General features: G+C 34.6%; 1 protein-coding gene across 3 annotated transcripts in view; it reads right to left on the bottom strand.

Moving 5' to 3' along the window:
• The window catches only part of METTL4 (methyltransferase 4, N6-adenosine), a 43,579-nt gene that overhangs the window by 13,371 nt on the left and 15,348 nt on the right, over positions 1-14,860 (bottom strand). For all 3 annotated transcript variants that reach the window (XM_059410024.1, XM_059410026.1, XM_059410023.1), the window contains exons 5-6: positions 13,347-13,716; positions 11,053-11,122 (exon numbers count right to left, since the gene is read on the bottom strand). In XM_059410024.1, the coding sequence (XP_059266007.1) occupies positions 11,053-11,122; positions 13,347-13,716 (440 nt within the window). The remainder of the gene's footprint in view (positions 1-11,052; positions 11,123-13,346; positions 13,717-14,860) is intronic.

Genomic DNA, 14,860 nt, shown 5'->3' with positions numbered 1-14,860 from the left:
GTTTTTAGGAGATACACATGAAATAATTTATAAGTGAAGCATGATGTCTACAATATCAAGCAGAGAGATGGAAAAGAGAAAATACATACAATTTTGGTAGAATAAATATTTTAAAAACTGGTGAATCTAGAGGAAAGGTAATTTGATATTCATGTACTACTTTTTCAACTTTTTTCAAAGCTTGGAATTTTAAAACTCAAAAGTTGAAGGAAAGAAATACAATAAATCATTACAAAAAAGATCATGAAGATACACTTACAGGCTGAAAAAAACAAAAAATTTCAAAAAAATTTTTTAAGCAAAAAATTGCAAAATGTACTATATAAAAGTATCATAAAATATTATAAAAGGAATGAGTCTATTTTCCAGAATTATAAAAACTGCCACCAAAGATATTGCTAATTCTGATCATTTGTTTACTTTTTTTAAACTTCTAAAGAGTATTCAAGAATAACATATAAAAAAGCTATCAATTTTCATTAAGATAAAAGGCAAATGAAACTTAAAGTTATTTTTTAAAAAATAATTCTTAGAGAAAACTGGAATATTACAAAAGAATATTACATTACCAAAGAATATTACAAAATTGGGCTTTGATTCTTTTGAATTTAACACTTAACTCTAATAATGAGAAGAATTGGGAACAGTCTTTTCAACATATGATGTTGGGACAACTGGCTATCCAAATGCAAAAGGATAAAATTGTGATTCTACCTCACATACAAAATTAAACTCAAATGGATCAAAGACTTAAACATGAGAGCTGAAACGCTTAGAATACACAGGTGTCCATGATTGTGACCCCGATTAAGGCAATGGTTTCTTAAATAAAATACCAAATGCAAAAAAAAAAAAAAACAAATGCACAGCAACAAAAAGAAAAATAGGCTAAGCTGGACTTCAACAAAGTGTAAAGCTTTGTGCTTTGAAAACATTAGAAAGAAAGTGAAAAGGCAAGAAAAGAAAATAGGAGAAAATACTTGCCAACCATATAAGGTAAGGGCCTAATATCCAAAATACATAAAGAACTCTTAGAAATCAACAAAAAGACAAACAACTTAATTTTAAAATGTGCAAAGGATCTGAAGAGTCAATTCTCCAAAGAATATACACAGATGGCCAATAAGAATATGAAAAGATGCTCAATATTATTAGTCATTAGAGAAATGCAAATCAAAACGACAAGATATCACTCCATACTCATCAGGATGGCTATAATCAAAAATAAACACAAAACAAAAAGTAAGTGTCCCTGAGAATGTAGAGAAACTGTAACCTTCTTATGTTTCCAGTGGGAATGTAAGATGACACATCCATCATGAAAACAGTTCAGTAGTTCTTCAAGAGTTAAAGGTAGAGCTGCCATGTGATGCAGCAACTCTATTCCTAGGTATATACCCAAAATGAATGAAAACATGTCATCTGGAATTAGGCAACTACAAAGTCTGAAGGAATAGGCTTTAATTCGGAACAGGCCTTAATTTTGTCCTCTCTCCTACAACCAACTGGAAGTTTGGGCAGTTTCCAAAACCACTCAGGTTCAATAATTTGTCAAAAAGACTCACAGAACTTTATTGAAAGCTATTATAATAATGATTACAGTTTATAACAAAAGATGACTAATAAAAATTTATCACATAAAGGTTATTATGGTTTAATACAGATTAAAATCAGCCAAAAGAAGAAACTCAGAGCAGAGTTGGGGGGGGCTTACAAACACAGAGCCTCCAAGAGTCCTCTCTCATGGAATCAGAACACATTACCTTCCCGGCATCTATGTGTGATAATACACACAGAGTACTGCTAACTAGGGAAATTCACCTCAGCTTCAGTTTCCAGAGTTTTAACTAGAGATATATTACTTGGGCAAAATAAAGTGACTGATAGCCCAGGTGGTTGAACTCAGTCTCCAGGTTAACTAATACCACTGGGACCAAAGCCTACCCTAAATGACATGGTTGGCCTTTTTGGTGCACCAATCCCTATCCCCTTATTTATACAGCCAGTCTCCCAACTACCTTCACCCAACCCAAGCACTCTAAGCAAAAACAATCCTATCAGGTATAGATTCCCTCCCAGAACCTAAGAGAACAGTCAAACTTTGTTTGGGCAGCGTCAAATTCTTTAACACACATTGTTCACACAAAAGATTTTACAGGGGTGCCTGGGTGGCACGGTTGGTTAAGTATCCAACTCTTGGTTTCAGCTCAGGTCTGATCTCAAGGATGTGAGATTAAGCCCATGTAAGCTCCACATTCAGCATGCAGTCTGCTTGTTATTCACTATCCCTCTCCTGCCCCTACTGCTCATGCATGTACTCTCTCTCTCTCTAAAACACATAAATCTTAAAGAAAAGAAAGAAAAGAAAAAGAAAGGAAAGAAAAGAAAAGCTGTACACAAATGCTTATGGCAGCACTATAGCCAAAAGCTGGAAACCATACAAACATCATCAACAAATGGATAAATAAAATGTGGTATGTATGTACATATGTGTATGTGTATGTGTGTATGTGTGTGCATATATATATACATATACACACACACACAGATCCATCCAATGGAGTATTACGCAGCCATGAAAAGGAATGAAGTACTGACATATGCTAAAACATGGATGAACTATGAAAGCAAATATCTAATGAAGTAAGCCAGACACAAAGGCCACATGTCATATGATTCCATTTATACATAATGTCCCAAAAGGTAGGCATATGGAGACAAAGAGAAGATTAATGGTTGTCAGAGTATGGGCAAAGAGGCAAACTAGAAGGAACAGGGATTCTTTTAGGGGTGATAGAAATATTCTGGAATTAGATAAGGTAATAATTGCACAACATGAATTGCACAATGTCAATGAATTAAACCACTAAACTGTACACTATAAAGTGGCTAAAATGGTTAATGTTATCTAGTTTTCAAAAACCTCCCTGGGAAGCCTGGGTGGTGCAGTTGGTTAAGCACTGGACTCTTGATTTCAGCTCAAGTCATGATCTTCATGAGATCAAGCCCTGAGTGAAGCTTCACACTCAGAGTGGAGTCTGGTTGGGATTCTCTCTCCCTCTCGCTCTGCCTCTTCCATTCATGATATTTTTCTCTCTCTCTCAAATAAATAAATAAATAAATAAATTTAAAAAAAAAAAAAGCTATATTAGCACCCTTCTCTCAAAGAGCACCCAATCTAATGTTTACAATCTAATAATAAAAGAAAAAAGAGATCACTCACCACTGTAACTAAAATACAGAACAGACTGAAAACATTAAAATTTCCTAAGAAGGTCCAGATGGTGACACAGGAAGACTCTGAATTCATCTCCTCCCACAAACTAAATCTATACCTATATATAGAGACATTCCTCCAGAAGAAGAAGAGAGGGCTGACTGCACAGCTTCTACACAACAAACAATAAAGGACAATAAACAATAGGGAAACATAGAAGTGTGGACACAAAAGGAACCCCACTCTTCATTAGGTGACCTACAGTAGAGAAGGATATTGATGAGAGGCCATTGGAAAGACTCATCAGCCCTCAGACATAGCAGTTTAAAGGGCAAATAGTTTATAAATGAAGGAAATCCATTTACTAACACTAGAGCATCCAACAAATAGGTACAGAACCAATGCAACTCTCACAGAGGAACCAGCAAGCACCACTTTTACGTTCTGCATCTACCTCCATAGTGTAAACATGAACAGGGTTCCGGTACTTTTCCAACCTGGTAGGGCCACCCCAGCACACTCCAGACACCTGGCCCACTCCAGCTCCAGCCATCCCTCAAAGACAGCCCCCATGTAGTACACCCCCAGACCCCAATTACATCAGCCCCAGCTCTAGCCATCCTGCCAAGGGCAGCACCCTCCAGGACCCAATTAGCTTATGTCCACAGCATAGCCCATCCTGGAACATACCCAGCCTATGCCCACTTCCACTCCAGCAATTCCACAAGCCACAGCACAACATGCCCCACCAGAACCTCCAAACCAACCCACTCCAGCTCCAGCCAGCCTACCAAAGCCATCAGGCAGTCTACACAGCAGGCAGTCCAACATAAGGCCACTCCTTCAATACCATGAGAGTTAGCTCTTATAGCTAATTCACAGAAACACACACAGAAAGTCAAACAAAATGAGGTGGCAGAGAAATATATTCCAAACAAGACAACAAGGAAAAAACCCAGGAAAAAAAAGGAAAACCTAAAGAAAAGGAGATAAGTAATTTACCTGATAAAAAGTTGAAAGTAATGATCAAAAAGATACTCATCAGGGGCGCCTGGGTGGCTCAGTGGGTTAAGCCGCTGCCTTCGGCTCGGGTCATGATCTCAGGGTCCTGGGATCGAGTCCCGTATCGGGCTCTCTGCTCAGCAGGGAGCCTGCTTCCCTCTCTCTCTCTCTCTCTCTGCCTGCCTCTCCATCTACTTGTGATTTCTCTCTGTCAAATAAAAAAATAAAATCTTTAAAAAAAAAAAAAAGATACTCATCAAACACAGGAGGTGAATGGAAGAACATAAGACAACTTCTACACAGAGAAAGAAAACATAAAAAAGAATCAATCAGAGCTGAGGAATACAATAACTGAAACGAAAAATACATTAGAAAGAACCAAAAGCAGATTATACGATAGAGAAGAATGAATCAGCAATCTGGAAGAGAGAATAGTGAAAAAGATTTTTTTAATGAGGACAGTTTCAAGGGACTTCTGGAACAACAAGCATACTAACATTCACATTTTATGGGTACCAGAAGGAAAGGACCAGAAAATTTGAAGAAATAATGGCTGAAAACTTCCCTAACTTGGGAAAGGAAACACATATCAGATGCAAAAAGCATAGAGAGTCCCTAATAAAATGAAACCAAAAAAAAACTCCACCAATACATATTATAAATAAAATGGTAAAAGGTAATGAGAGAATGTTGAAGGCAGCAATTTAAAAAAAAAAAAAGTCATAAATGAGGAAAATCCCATAATATGATCAACTTATTTTACAAACCAGAAAGAGTGCCAGGATGTATTTAAACTGCTGAAAAGGAAAAACATATAACCAAAAATACTCTATTCAGCAAGGCTCTCAGTCAGAACTAAAAGAGAGATAAAGGGTTTCCAGATAAGCAAAAACTAAAGCAATTCACCCTGACTAAACCAGCCATACAAAAAATGTTAAAAGATCTTTAAGCAGAAAAGAAAATCCCATGACTGAAAAACAAGAAAATATATGAAAGAAAAAAATCTCACTCATAAAAGCAAAAGTCTAGTAAAGGCAGTGCATGAACCAATGAAAAAGCTAGTATGAGGTTAAAGACAAAAAAGTAAACTCAACTATAACTACAATAAGTAGTTAAGGGATATATAAAATAAAAAGATGTAAATTATGATGTCAAAAACAGAAAATGTTGAGAGGCAGTAAAAAAGTAGTGCTTTTAGAATGCATTAAAACTGAAATAACTATCAGCTTAAAATACAGTGCTTAAAAAATATCTAGGTCAATATAAATATATGCAGTTTATAGGAACCACAGACCAAAAAGCTACAGTAGATATACAAAAAATAAAGACAAAAAAACCCAAACATAACTCTAAAGAAAACCATCAAATCACAAGGGAAGAAAGCAAAGGAAAGACAAATAAACAGAGAAATGCAAAAATAACCATAATATAATTAAAATGTCAATAAGTACATGCCTATCAGTAATTACTTTAAATATAAATGGATTAAAATGCTCCAATTAAAAGACATAGGGAAGCTAAATGGCTGAAAGAAAACAAGACCTATCTATATACTGCCTGCAAGAAACTCACTTCACATCTAAAGACAAACACAAACTAAAAATAAAGGGATGGAAAAAAGTACTCTATGCAAATAAAAACAAAATGAAGGCTGGAGTACCAATACTTGTATCAGACAAAATAGACTTTACAACAAAGACTGCAACAAAAGATAAATAAAAGAATTACATAATGATAAGGAGGTCAACCTGAGAAGATATTGTAACAGTTATAAGTATTTATGCATCTAATATAGTAGCACCTAAATACATAAAACAAATCTTAACAGACTTAAAGGAAGAAACTGACTTTAATACAATAATGATAGAGGTCCTCAATACCCCCACTTACAGCAATGCATAGATCATCCAAACAGATAATTGATAAGGATACACTGCTCTTGACACATTAGACCAGATGGAGTTAATGCATATACACAGCATGTTTGGCCCAAAAACTGCTGAATGCACATTTTTTTCAATGGCACATGGAACATTCTTCAGGGCAGATCATATATTGGGCCACAAACAAATCTCAATAAATTTAAAATGACTTAAATCATATCGGCCATCTTTTCCAACAACAGTATGAAATTGGAAATCATTTCCAAGAAGAAAACTAGAAAAAACAAGAAGTATTACTACACAGCAAATGGGTAAACAAAGAAATCAAAGAGATCAAAAAAATACTTTGAGACAAATGAAAATACAACTTTCTAAAACTGCAACAAAACTGTTCTAAGAGGGAAGTTCATAGCAATACAAACCTACCTAAAGAAACAAGAAAAATCCCAAATAAAGCAATCTAACCTAAACTAGAAAAAGGACAACAAAGGCCAAAGTTAGTAGAAGGAAAAAAATAATAAAGATTAGGGTGGAAATAATTGAAATAGAAACTTTAAAAATCAATGAAACTAAAACCTGATTCTTTGAAAAGCTAGAATTGAAAAACTCGAGCCAGACTCATCAAGAAAAAAAGGGCTCAAATGAAAAAAGAAAGGGTTCAAATGAATAAAAGCAAAAATGAAAGAGAAGTTACAACTAAAACCACAAAAATATATAGGAGACTACGTAACACAGGAGACTACCTAGAAGAAATGGATAAATTCCTAGAAACAGACAACCTTCCAAGACTGAATCACAAAGAAATAGAAAATCTGAATGTACCAATTTCAAGTAACAAAATTGAATCTGTAATTTTAAAACTCTCAGAAAACAAGTCCAAGACCAGACTGTTTCATATATGATTTCTATGAAACATTTAAGGAAAAGTTAGTAACCATCCTTTTCAAGTTATTCCAAAAAGTTAAAAAGGAAGAAATGCTTCAAAACTCATTTTACAAGACCAGCAGAATCAAAACTACCACTTAAAAAAGGTCAATATCCCCAGTGAATACAGATGCAAAAATCCTCTTCAAAATAAGAGCAAATCAAAATCAACAATACATTAATAGGTTCATACTCCATGATCCAGTGAAATTTACCGACATAATACACCACATTAACAAGACTAAAGATAAAAATGTGATCATCTAAATAGATACAAAAAAGCATTTGACATATATAACATCCATTTATGATAAAAACCCCAGTGGAGCAATTACAGAAAGAACATACCAAGTATAATATAGTCCAGATATGATAAACCCTTGGCTAACATTATATCAACGGTGAAAAGCTGTTTTTCCTCTAACATCAGAAACAAGACAAGGATACGCATTCTCTTCATTCTCTTCATTCAACTTATTCAACATAGGGAAATCCCAGCCAATTAGGCAAGAAAAAAAAAAATCAAAGGCATCTAAATTGAAAAAGGAGTAAAATTGTTACTAATTACAGATGATATAATATCATATACAGAAAACCATAAGGCTCTACCAAAAAAAATGTTAAACTAATAAAATAATTCAGTAAAGTCACAAGATACAAAATGAACATATGGAGAAATGTTTCATTTCTATACACTAATAACAAGCTATCAGAAAGAGAAATCAAGAAAACAATCCCATTTAAAATTGCATCAAAAAGTTATACCTAGGGGTGCCTAGGTGGCTCAGTGGTTTGGGCTGCTGCCTTCGGCTCGGGTCATGATCTCAGGGTCCTGGGATCGAGCCCCGCATCGGGCTCCCTGCTCCCTGCTTTCCTCTCTCTCTCTCTCTCTCTGCCTGCCTCTCTGCCTACTTGTGATCTCTGTCTGTCAAATAAATAAATAAAATCTTTAAAAAAAAAAAAAAGTTATACCTAGAAAAATAATCAACCTGTGAAAGACCTGTACTCTGAAGAGTACAAAATGAAAAATACTGAAGACAACACAAATAAGTGGAAATTAATTTACTGTGTTCATGGACTGGAAGAATTAATATTGTTAGAATGTCTATACTACACAAAGCAATCTATAAATTTAATGCAGTCCCTATCAGGGCACCTGGATGGCTCAGTCAGTTAAGTGCCTACCTTTAGCTCAGGTCATGATCCCAGAGTCCTGGGATCAAGTCCCACATCAGGCTCCCTGCCTTGCAGGAAGTCCACGTCTCCCTCTGCCTTCCCCCACCCCCGATTTGTTCTCACAATCCGTCTCTTGCTCACTCTCACTCTCTCAACCAAAGGAAATTAAAAAAAAAAAAAAAAAAAGGAATTAATGAAATCCATTTCAAAATACCAATGGCATTTTTTTTTATTTTTTTTTAAAGATTTTATTTATTTATCTGTAAGAGAGAGAGAGTGTGAGAGCGAGCACAGGCAGACAGAGTGGAAGGCAGAGTCAGAGGGAGAAGCAGGCTCCCTGCGGAGCAAGTAGCCCGATGTGGGACTCGATCCCAGGATCCTGGGATCATGACCTGAGCCGAAGGCAGCTGCTTAACCAACTGAGCCACCCAGGCGTCCCGGCCAATGGCATTTTTAATAGAACTAGAACAAAGAATCCTGAAATGCCTATGGAACCACAAAAGACTAAACAGCCAAAGTGATCTTAAAAGAAAAAAAACAAGAGGTTACCAGGCTCCCTGACTTCAAAACATGTTAAAAAGCTATGCTAATAAAAACAGTATGGTACTGGTACAAAAAAACATACATATATCATTGGAACAGGATAGAGAGCCCAAAAACAAAGCCACACAAACACAATCACCATTTGGCAACTGCCTTAATAATAACTGACATGGGCAGATTCAACAATAGATGCAATATTAGTTTTCTACTGCTGCTTTCGAAAATGTCAGATTCATGAAACACCAGTAAAGACACAGGAACTTCCAAATTAAAGGATTCTAAAGAGGGGTGCCTGGATGGCAGAATGGTTTAAGCTTCTGACTCTGGGTTTCGGTTTAGGATATAATCTCTGAATCCTGAGAACAAGCCCATATTGGGCTCTGCACTCAGCGCAGAGTCTGCTTGAGAATCTCTCTTCCTCTCCCTCTGCCCCTCCTGCTTATACTCTCTGTCTCTCTCTCTCTCACACAAATAAATAATAAAATAATGTTTTTTTTAAAAAGTATATTAAAGAGACACAACAACTAAATATAAGTAATGATCCAGAATTTTATTTTGCTATGAAAGAGGTTTCTAGGATAACTGGTAAAACCTGAACAAAGTGTATGGATTAGATACTAGTTTATATCAATAATAGTACTATATCAATGTTAAGTACCTATTTTGACAATTATGTTATGAGAGAATTTCTTTGTTTTCAGGAAATATAAAATTAAATATTTCAGAGCAATTTATTTTCTCCTAAATTATTTTCAAATGATTTTTAAAGATGTATAGATATAAATATTTATACACACAAACACATAGAGAACAGATACATGAATACTTCGTATGATTCTTGCAACTTTAAGAGAAAAAAATCCCACTGTACAGCTCATAAACAAAAAAGCATAAAAAAGCTGGAGATAATTGAGGAGATAAAGAAATTCCATATGAAGTTGAAGTCAAGGTAATAGAATTATTCAGACTAGAAATTGAACATGAAAGGAACTGTAACTGAAGATATTCACTAGAATGGGAGAGAAAAACTTAGTTTTAAAAAGCTGTTAAAAGGAAATGTCAGGGGTGCCTGGGTGGCTCAGCGGGTTAAGCCGCTGCCTTCAGCTCAGGTCATGGTCCCAGGGTCCTGGGATCGAGTCCCACCTGGGGGGCTCTCTGCTCAGTAGGGAGCCTGCTTCTCCCCTGCCCCACCCTCTCTGCCTCCCTCTCTGCCTACTTGTGATCTCTGTCAAATAAATAAATAAAATATTAAAAAAAAAAAAAGGAAATATCCTCTCAGAAATTAATTGAACTAATTACTCTAAGAGGTGACATAAACAAAAAAGGTGACATAAAACAAATTTTAAATGGATTAGACAAATTCATTCTAGCAGCTACTGAGGGAAACTATGCATACCTCAGAGATCCTCCAGTTCAGTTCCAGGCCACCACAACAAAGCTAATATCACTTTTAGTAAAGTGAGTCAAATTAATATTGGGGCTTCCCAGTGCATGTAACAGTTATGTTCACACTATACTGTAGTCAACTGAGTATGCAATAGCAGTATGTCTAAGAAAACAACATACATACTTCATTGCTAAAAATTGCTAACCATCATGTGACTTTCATTGAGTCATAATCTCTATTCACAGATCACCAAAACAAATAATGAAAATGTTTGAAATATTGCAAAATGTGACACAAAGTGAGCAAATGCTGTTGGAAAAATGAAACCAACAGATGTGCTCAATGCAGAGTTGCCACAAACCTTCAATTATTTTTTAAAAAGGCAATATCTGCAAAGTACAATAAAGTCACACACAATAAAACAAGGTATGCCCATATTTTGGCACGTATTTCTAAACTTTAAAATGTGATATCAAAGGAAGCGAAAATGTTGCCCTTTGGTATTACAGAAATATCCTTCAACTGGTTCAGTCAGTAACCTCAGTCGTCAATAAATATATTACTTGTTACATTCTTATACCTATATGTCATTCTAGTGCAAGAGAATTACCTAATTAGGGGAATGAAAAATTGAAAATATTTTAGTAGTTTCAGACAACCTACATCTCAAACTAATACTTTTAGCAATGTAACCAGAATGTAAAAAGGACAATTAGCTCTTAGAAAAGTATGGGTGCATGGATGGCTCAATCAGGTAAGCACCTGACTCTTGGTGTCAGCTCAGGTCTTGATCTCAGGGTCGTGAGTTCAGGCCCCACATTGGGGTTCATGCTGGAAATTAAAAAAACAAAAACAAAACAAAACAAAACAAAAAAAACCCAAGGCGTATCTAATCTAATAGACAATTTATTTATACTTACCTGTTACTTCTTTTAACTGATTTGTTCTGCCATGGTGGATCTATCACAATTACATCATATGTTTTCTTACCTGAAAAGAAATACACAACTTCAGAAAATACCTACCTTCTGTAGGTGATCGCTTTAAAAACTAAAGTGCATTGACTATAGACACAAATAAAATGGAATGCAACAAAAGCACTTACAACATTTATTCAAATGGAATAATTGAATCTAAATAATTGAAATTTCCCTTATAATTTAGTACCACTGGGATTTTAACCTAAGTTCACCTATTCCTATTTTTGCAAAGACTACCTGAAAATAACTATAGCTCACTTAGCTGGACACCAACCATTTGTAAATGTCTTTTATGTCTTGACAGCCATATTAACATGATCCTTTCAAACCTAAATGGGTTTTTTTGTTGTTGTTGTGTTTTGTTTTTGTCATTTTTTTGCTTTCATTTTTTTTAAGCTTTGTTTTAAAATAATTTATGTTAAAACTGATACACTGACCTTGGTAAAACTTCCTCAATTTACAGGTGTCTTTTTTTCTGGCCCAGGATCCAAAGCAGAATCATATACTGCATCTAACTGCCATGTCTCCTCAATCTCTTCCAATCTGGGAAAGTTCCTCAGTCTTTCTTTGTCACTTATGACCTTGATACTTTGAAGGCTACTGGCCAGTTATTTTATAGAATGTCTCTTAATTTAGGTTTGGTATTTCCTCGTGATTAACTTAGATTATTAATTTTTAGCAAGAACACTACCAAGTAATCAGGAAATACACGATGTCAAAATGTCTCATTATTGGTGATACTACCTTTGATCACTTGGTTAAAGGGTTGTCTACCAGGTTTCTCCAGTTTTCACTTTGTAATTAGTTAAGTATCTTGTAAGGAGATACTTTAATACTGTGCAAACATCCTGTGTCTCATCTTTTCATCTACTATTTTGACATCTAATTACCATGATGTTTGCCAATTAGAAACTTTCTAGTTCTACCATTCCACCCACATTTTTTAACTTGAATTTTACTATAAGGAAGAGCTGTCCCTTCTGTTTTTTATAAACATATGTATATTTTGGTATATGTACAGTTTTACAAGCAATCAAAACAGTGCAAATTAAAATAAGGAAGTAATGGGGGGGCGCCTGGGTGGCTCAGTGTGTTAAAGCCTCTGCCTTTGGCTCAGGTCATGATCCCAGGGTCCTGGGACCGAGCCCCGCATGGGGCTCTCTGCTCTGCGGGGAGCCTGCTAACTCCTCTCTCTCTCTCTCTCTGCCTGCCTCTCTGCCTACTTGTGATCTCTGTCTGTCAAATAAATAAATAAAATCTTTAAAAAAAAAAAATAAGGAAGTAATGGTTTTTAAACTATTAAGGTGACAAAAACCAAAAAGAACAGAAAACAACATTCAAACGTAACTTTCCCATTAATTTATTACCCTGTCATTTACCCTAAAGAATTTATGACACTATGACATGAATGACCTCTCATATGTAACATGGCTTGACAGAAATTTAAAAAAGCATTTCCTTAATAAACTATGTCATTTAATAAATTAAAAATTTTTATATTAAATATCCAGATAACAATATCATATTAATTTAAACTTCATCAATACATTTCTTTTCCTACTTCATCCCTTAGAATATTATGACTTATTAAATATGTATAAATCCCTGACATAAGCAATTGATACAGATGACCTTCAGAAGTAGATTATTATCATAACCATTTTATAAACTAGGAAACTGAGGCTCAGTTTTGTAAATGAATAGCTCAAAGATTAACAGTTAAGCTTTAGAATCTAAATTCAAATTCAGGTATATATGAATGTGAATTTCAATCTTTAAATTTTGTTGACATTATATAGGAAAATATTTCAAGAAACTTTAGACAATAAACTAGAACACTGTAACTGTAATTTAAAAGGCTACAGTGTTAATATTTATGTCTGAAGTGTTCCTACTTCACTATAAAGAAAAGTTAAATAAAATTGTTTGGCCAAGCCCAACTGTGCCATGAATTCATAAGTACAGAGCAGCAATTTACATTTGCTTTAACAGGGACCAATTACTTTTTGACCCTTTGTTCATTAGTTTCATTTTTTAATTTTTTCAAAATTTTTAAATGTTTTTAAATCAAAAGACTTTTAAAATTAAACTTAAAAGAAAAAATCACACAGAGAAAATTAAGCATTTACTCTATCCTCATAATGTTGACCCACATTCAGCATTCAGACTAGCTCTTGACTTCTGAGGCCACAAAAAAAAAATTATATTTTTCTAATAACATAGTAGTTACTTACAGTTCAGAAGTGGATGCATGCAAGAAATGTCAGACAAAAGAAAACTGCTTTTTGGTGGCACCAGGTAATTCTGTCCCATTAAAGTAATCATTTTTGTAATGCTAGAGTTGTTTTCAACAACCCGTGAAAATAAATCCTGTTCTGTAACGGACATATCTTCATCCATCAATTGTAACACCTGAAGTTCCATTTCATTCAGAGAAGGCAAATGCTTTGCCATTGCACATAATTCTGACAAATTGCAGGTATCAAGTGGTAAAGTAATGGGCTCACTACACTTGTCCCATTTTTCAGAAAGTGGATGAAGAAAGCCACTTTTGAGACCTTCCTGGATTAACTCTGAAGAGCCATCCAAAATCAGTCCCCTGATCTGTAAGAAAAATTTGTTAAGGTACATTAAAAGGTCATTTACATTAAGACAATTCTCTAATTAATGAAATTCAACAATGCTTTGAATATGTGAACTTATGGATTGAAATCAGTATTTTAAAATACTAAAATAATTTTATGATAAAATGTAAAGGCAAGAATGTGTGAGTATACCTTTGAATTGCTGTTTCCTAAATGTGGAATAAAATAAACCTCATAAATTCACTTACAATTAAATAACCAAACAATATACATAAAAAAACACATTCTTAAAAATGCATTAACATAGATGAGAAACAAATAAATAAATATGAATTTGATAACATGAATGTTTCTAGAAGAAAGCAGAATTTCTAACCTATAAAGCAAACTAAGCTTAGATCAGATTTAATATTATATTTTTCCAATGATCTAATTTTAAAATAAACTTACCTTTGAATTTATATTTCTTAAATTGTAAAGAAAAAAAGCAACCATTAAATGAACATATAAACAAAGTTTTGCAAAAATACAACTTCAACCATTAGAAAATTAAAATCTAAGTTCCACTTCTGGGCAAGGCAATACCAGAGGTCAGATTTAACTTTTCATCTGAAATTACTTTTTTAAAAAAGTATAAAGTGTAATTTTTTTAAAAGGCTTTCAAACCTTAGATGGATGTCAAGTAGTGAAAAATACTTGCCCCTAAAAAGGAGAAATAGAATGATTGTTCCAGTTTACTGCTTTGAGAAAGTTTCCAGGCAGCAGCAGAGCAAAAGTTTTCAGAGTCCAAAAGTCTCTGAGTAGAGAAGATGGAGCTCAAAGTCTGAAAAGGTCAAAGCAGCTAGAGTTTGCAGGGCAGGATACCAAAGAGGAGAGAGGTGCACAAAGAGAGAATTCTTAAAAGCTGCAGAAGGTCCACTCAAGTCTCCCCAAGGTCAGGGAAAGAAATGATGTCAAATGTTAAGAGGAAACAACCCACAGAACTCACGCCGGGCTGGGAACAGTGCTCCCATTGCCAGAATGGAAATCTCCTAATTACAAGGCATCAGGTAGACTTCTCAAAAGGGTACTGCCTCATGAGTCAGGAAAAAAAAAAAAAAAAGCTCCAAAGACTGCTCTGGACTTAACTAAAAAAAAATCTTAAAACAAGCTTCAAAACTTTA

The sequence above is a fragment of the Mustela nigripes genome, chromosome 8 (genome assembly GCF_022355385.1).
Source record: "Mustela nigripes isolate SB6536 chromosome 8, MUSNIG.SB6536, whole genome shotgun sequence".
Lineage (NCBI taxonomy): Eukaryota > Metazoa > Chordata > Mammalia > Carnivora > Mustelidae > Mustela > Mustela nigripes.
The sequence above is the reverse complement of the archived record's forward strand: the minus strand, read 5'-3'. Positions and strand labels throughout refer to the sequence as shown.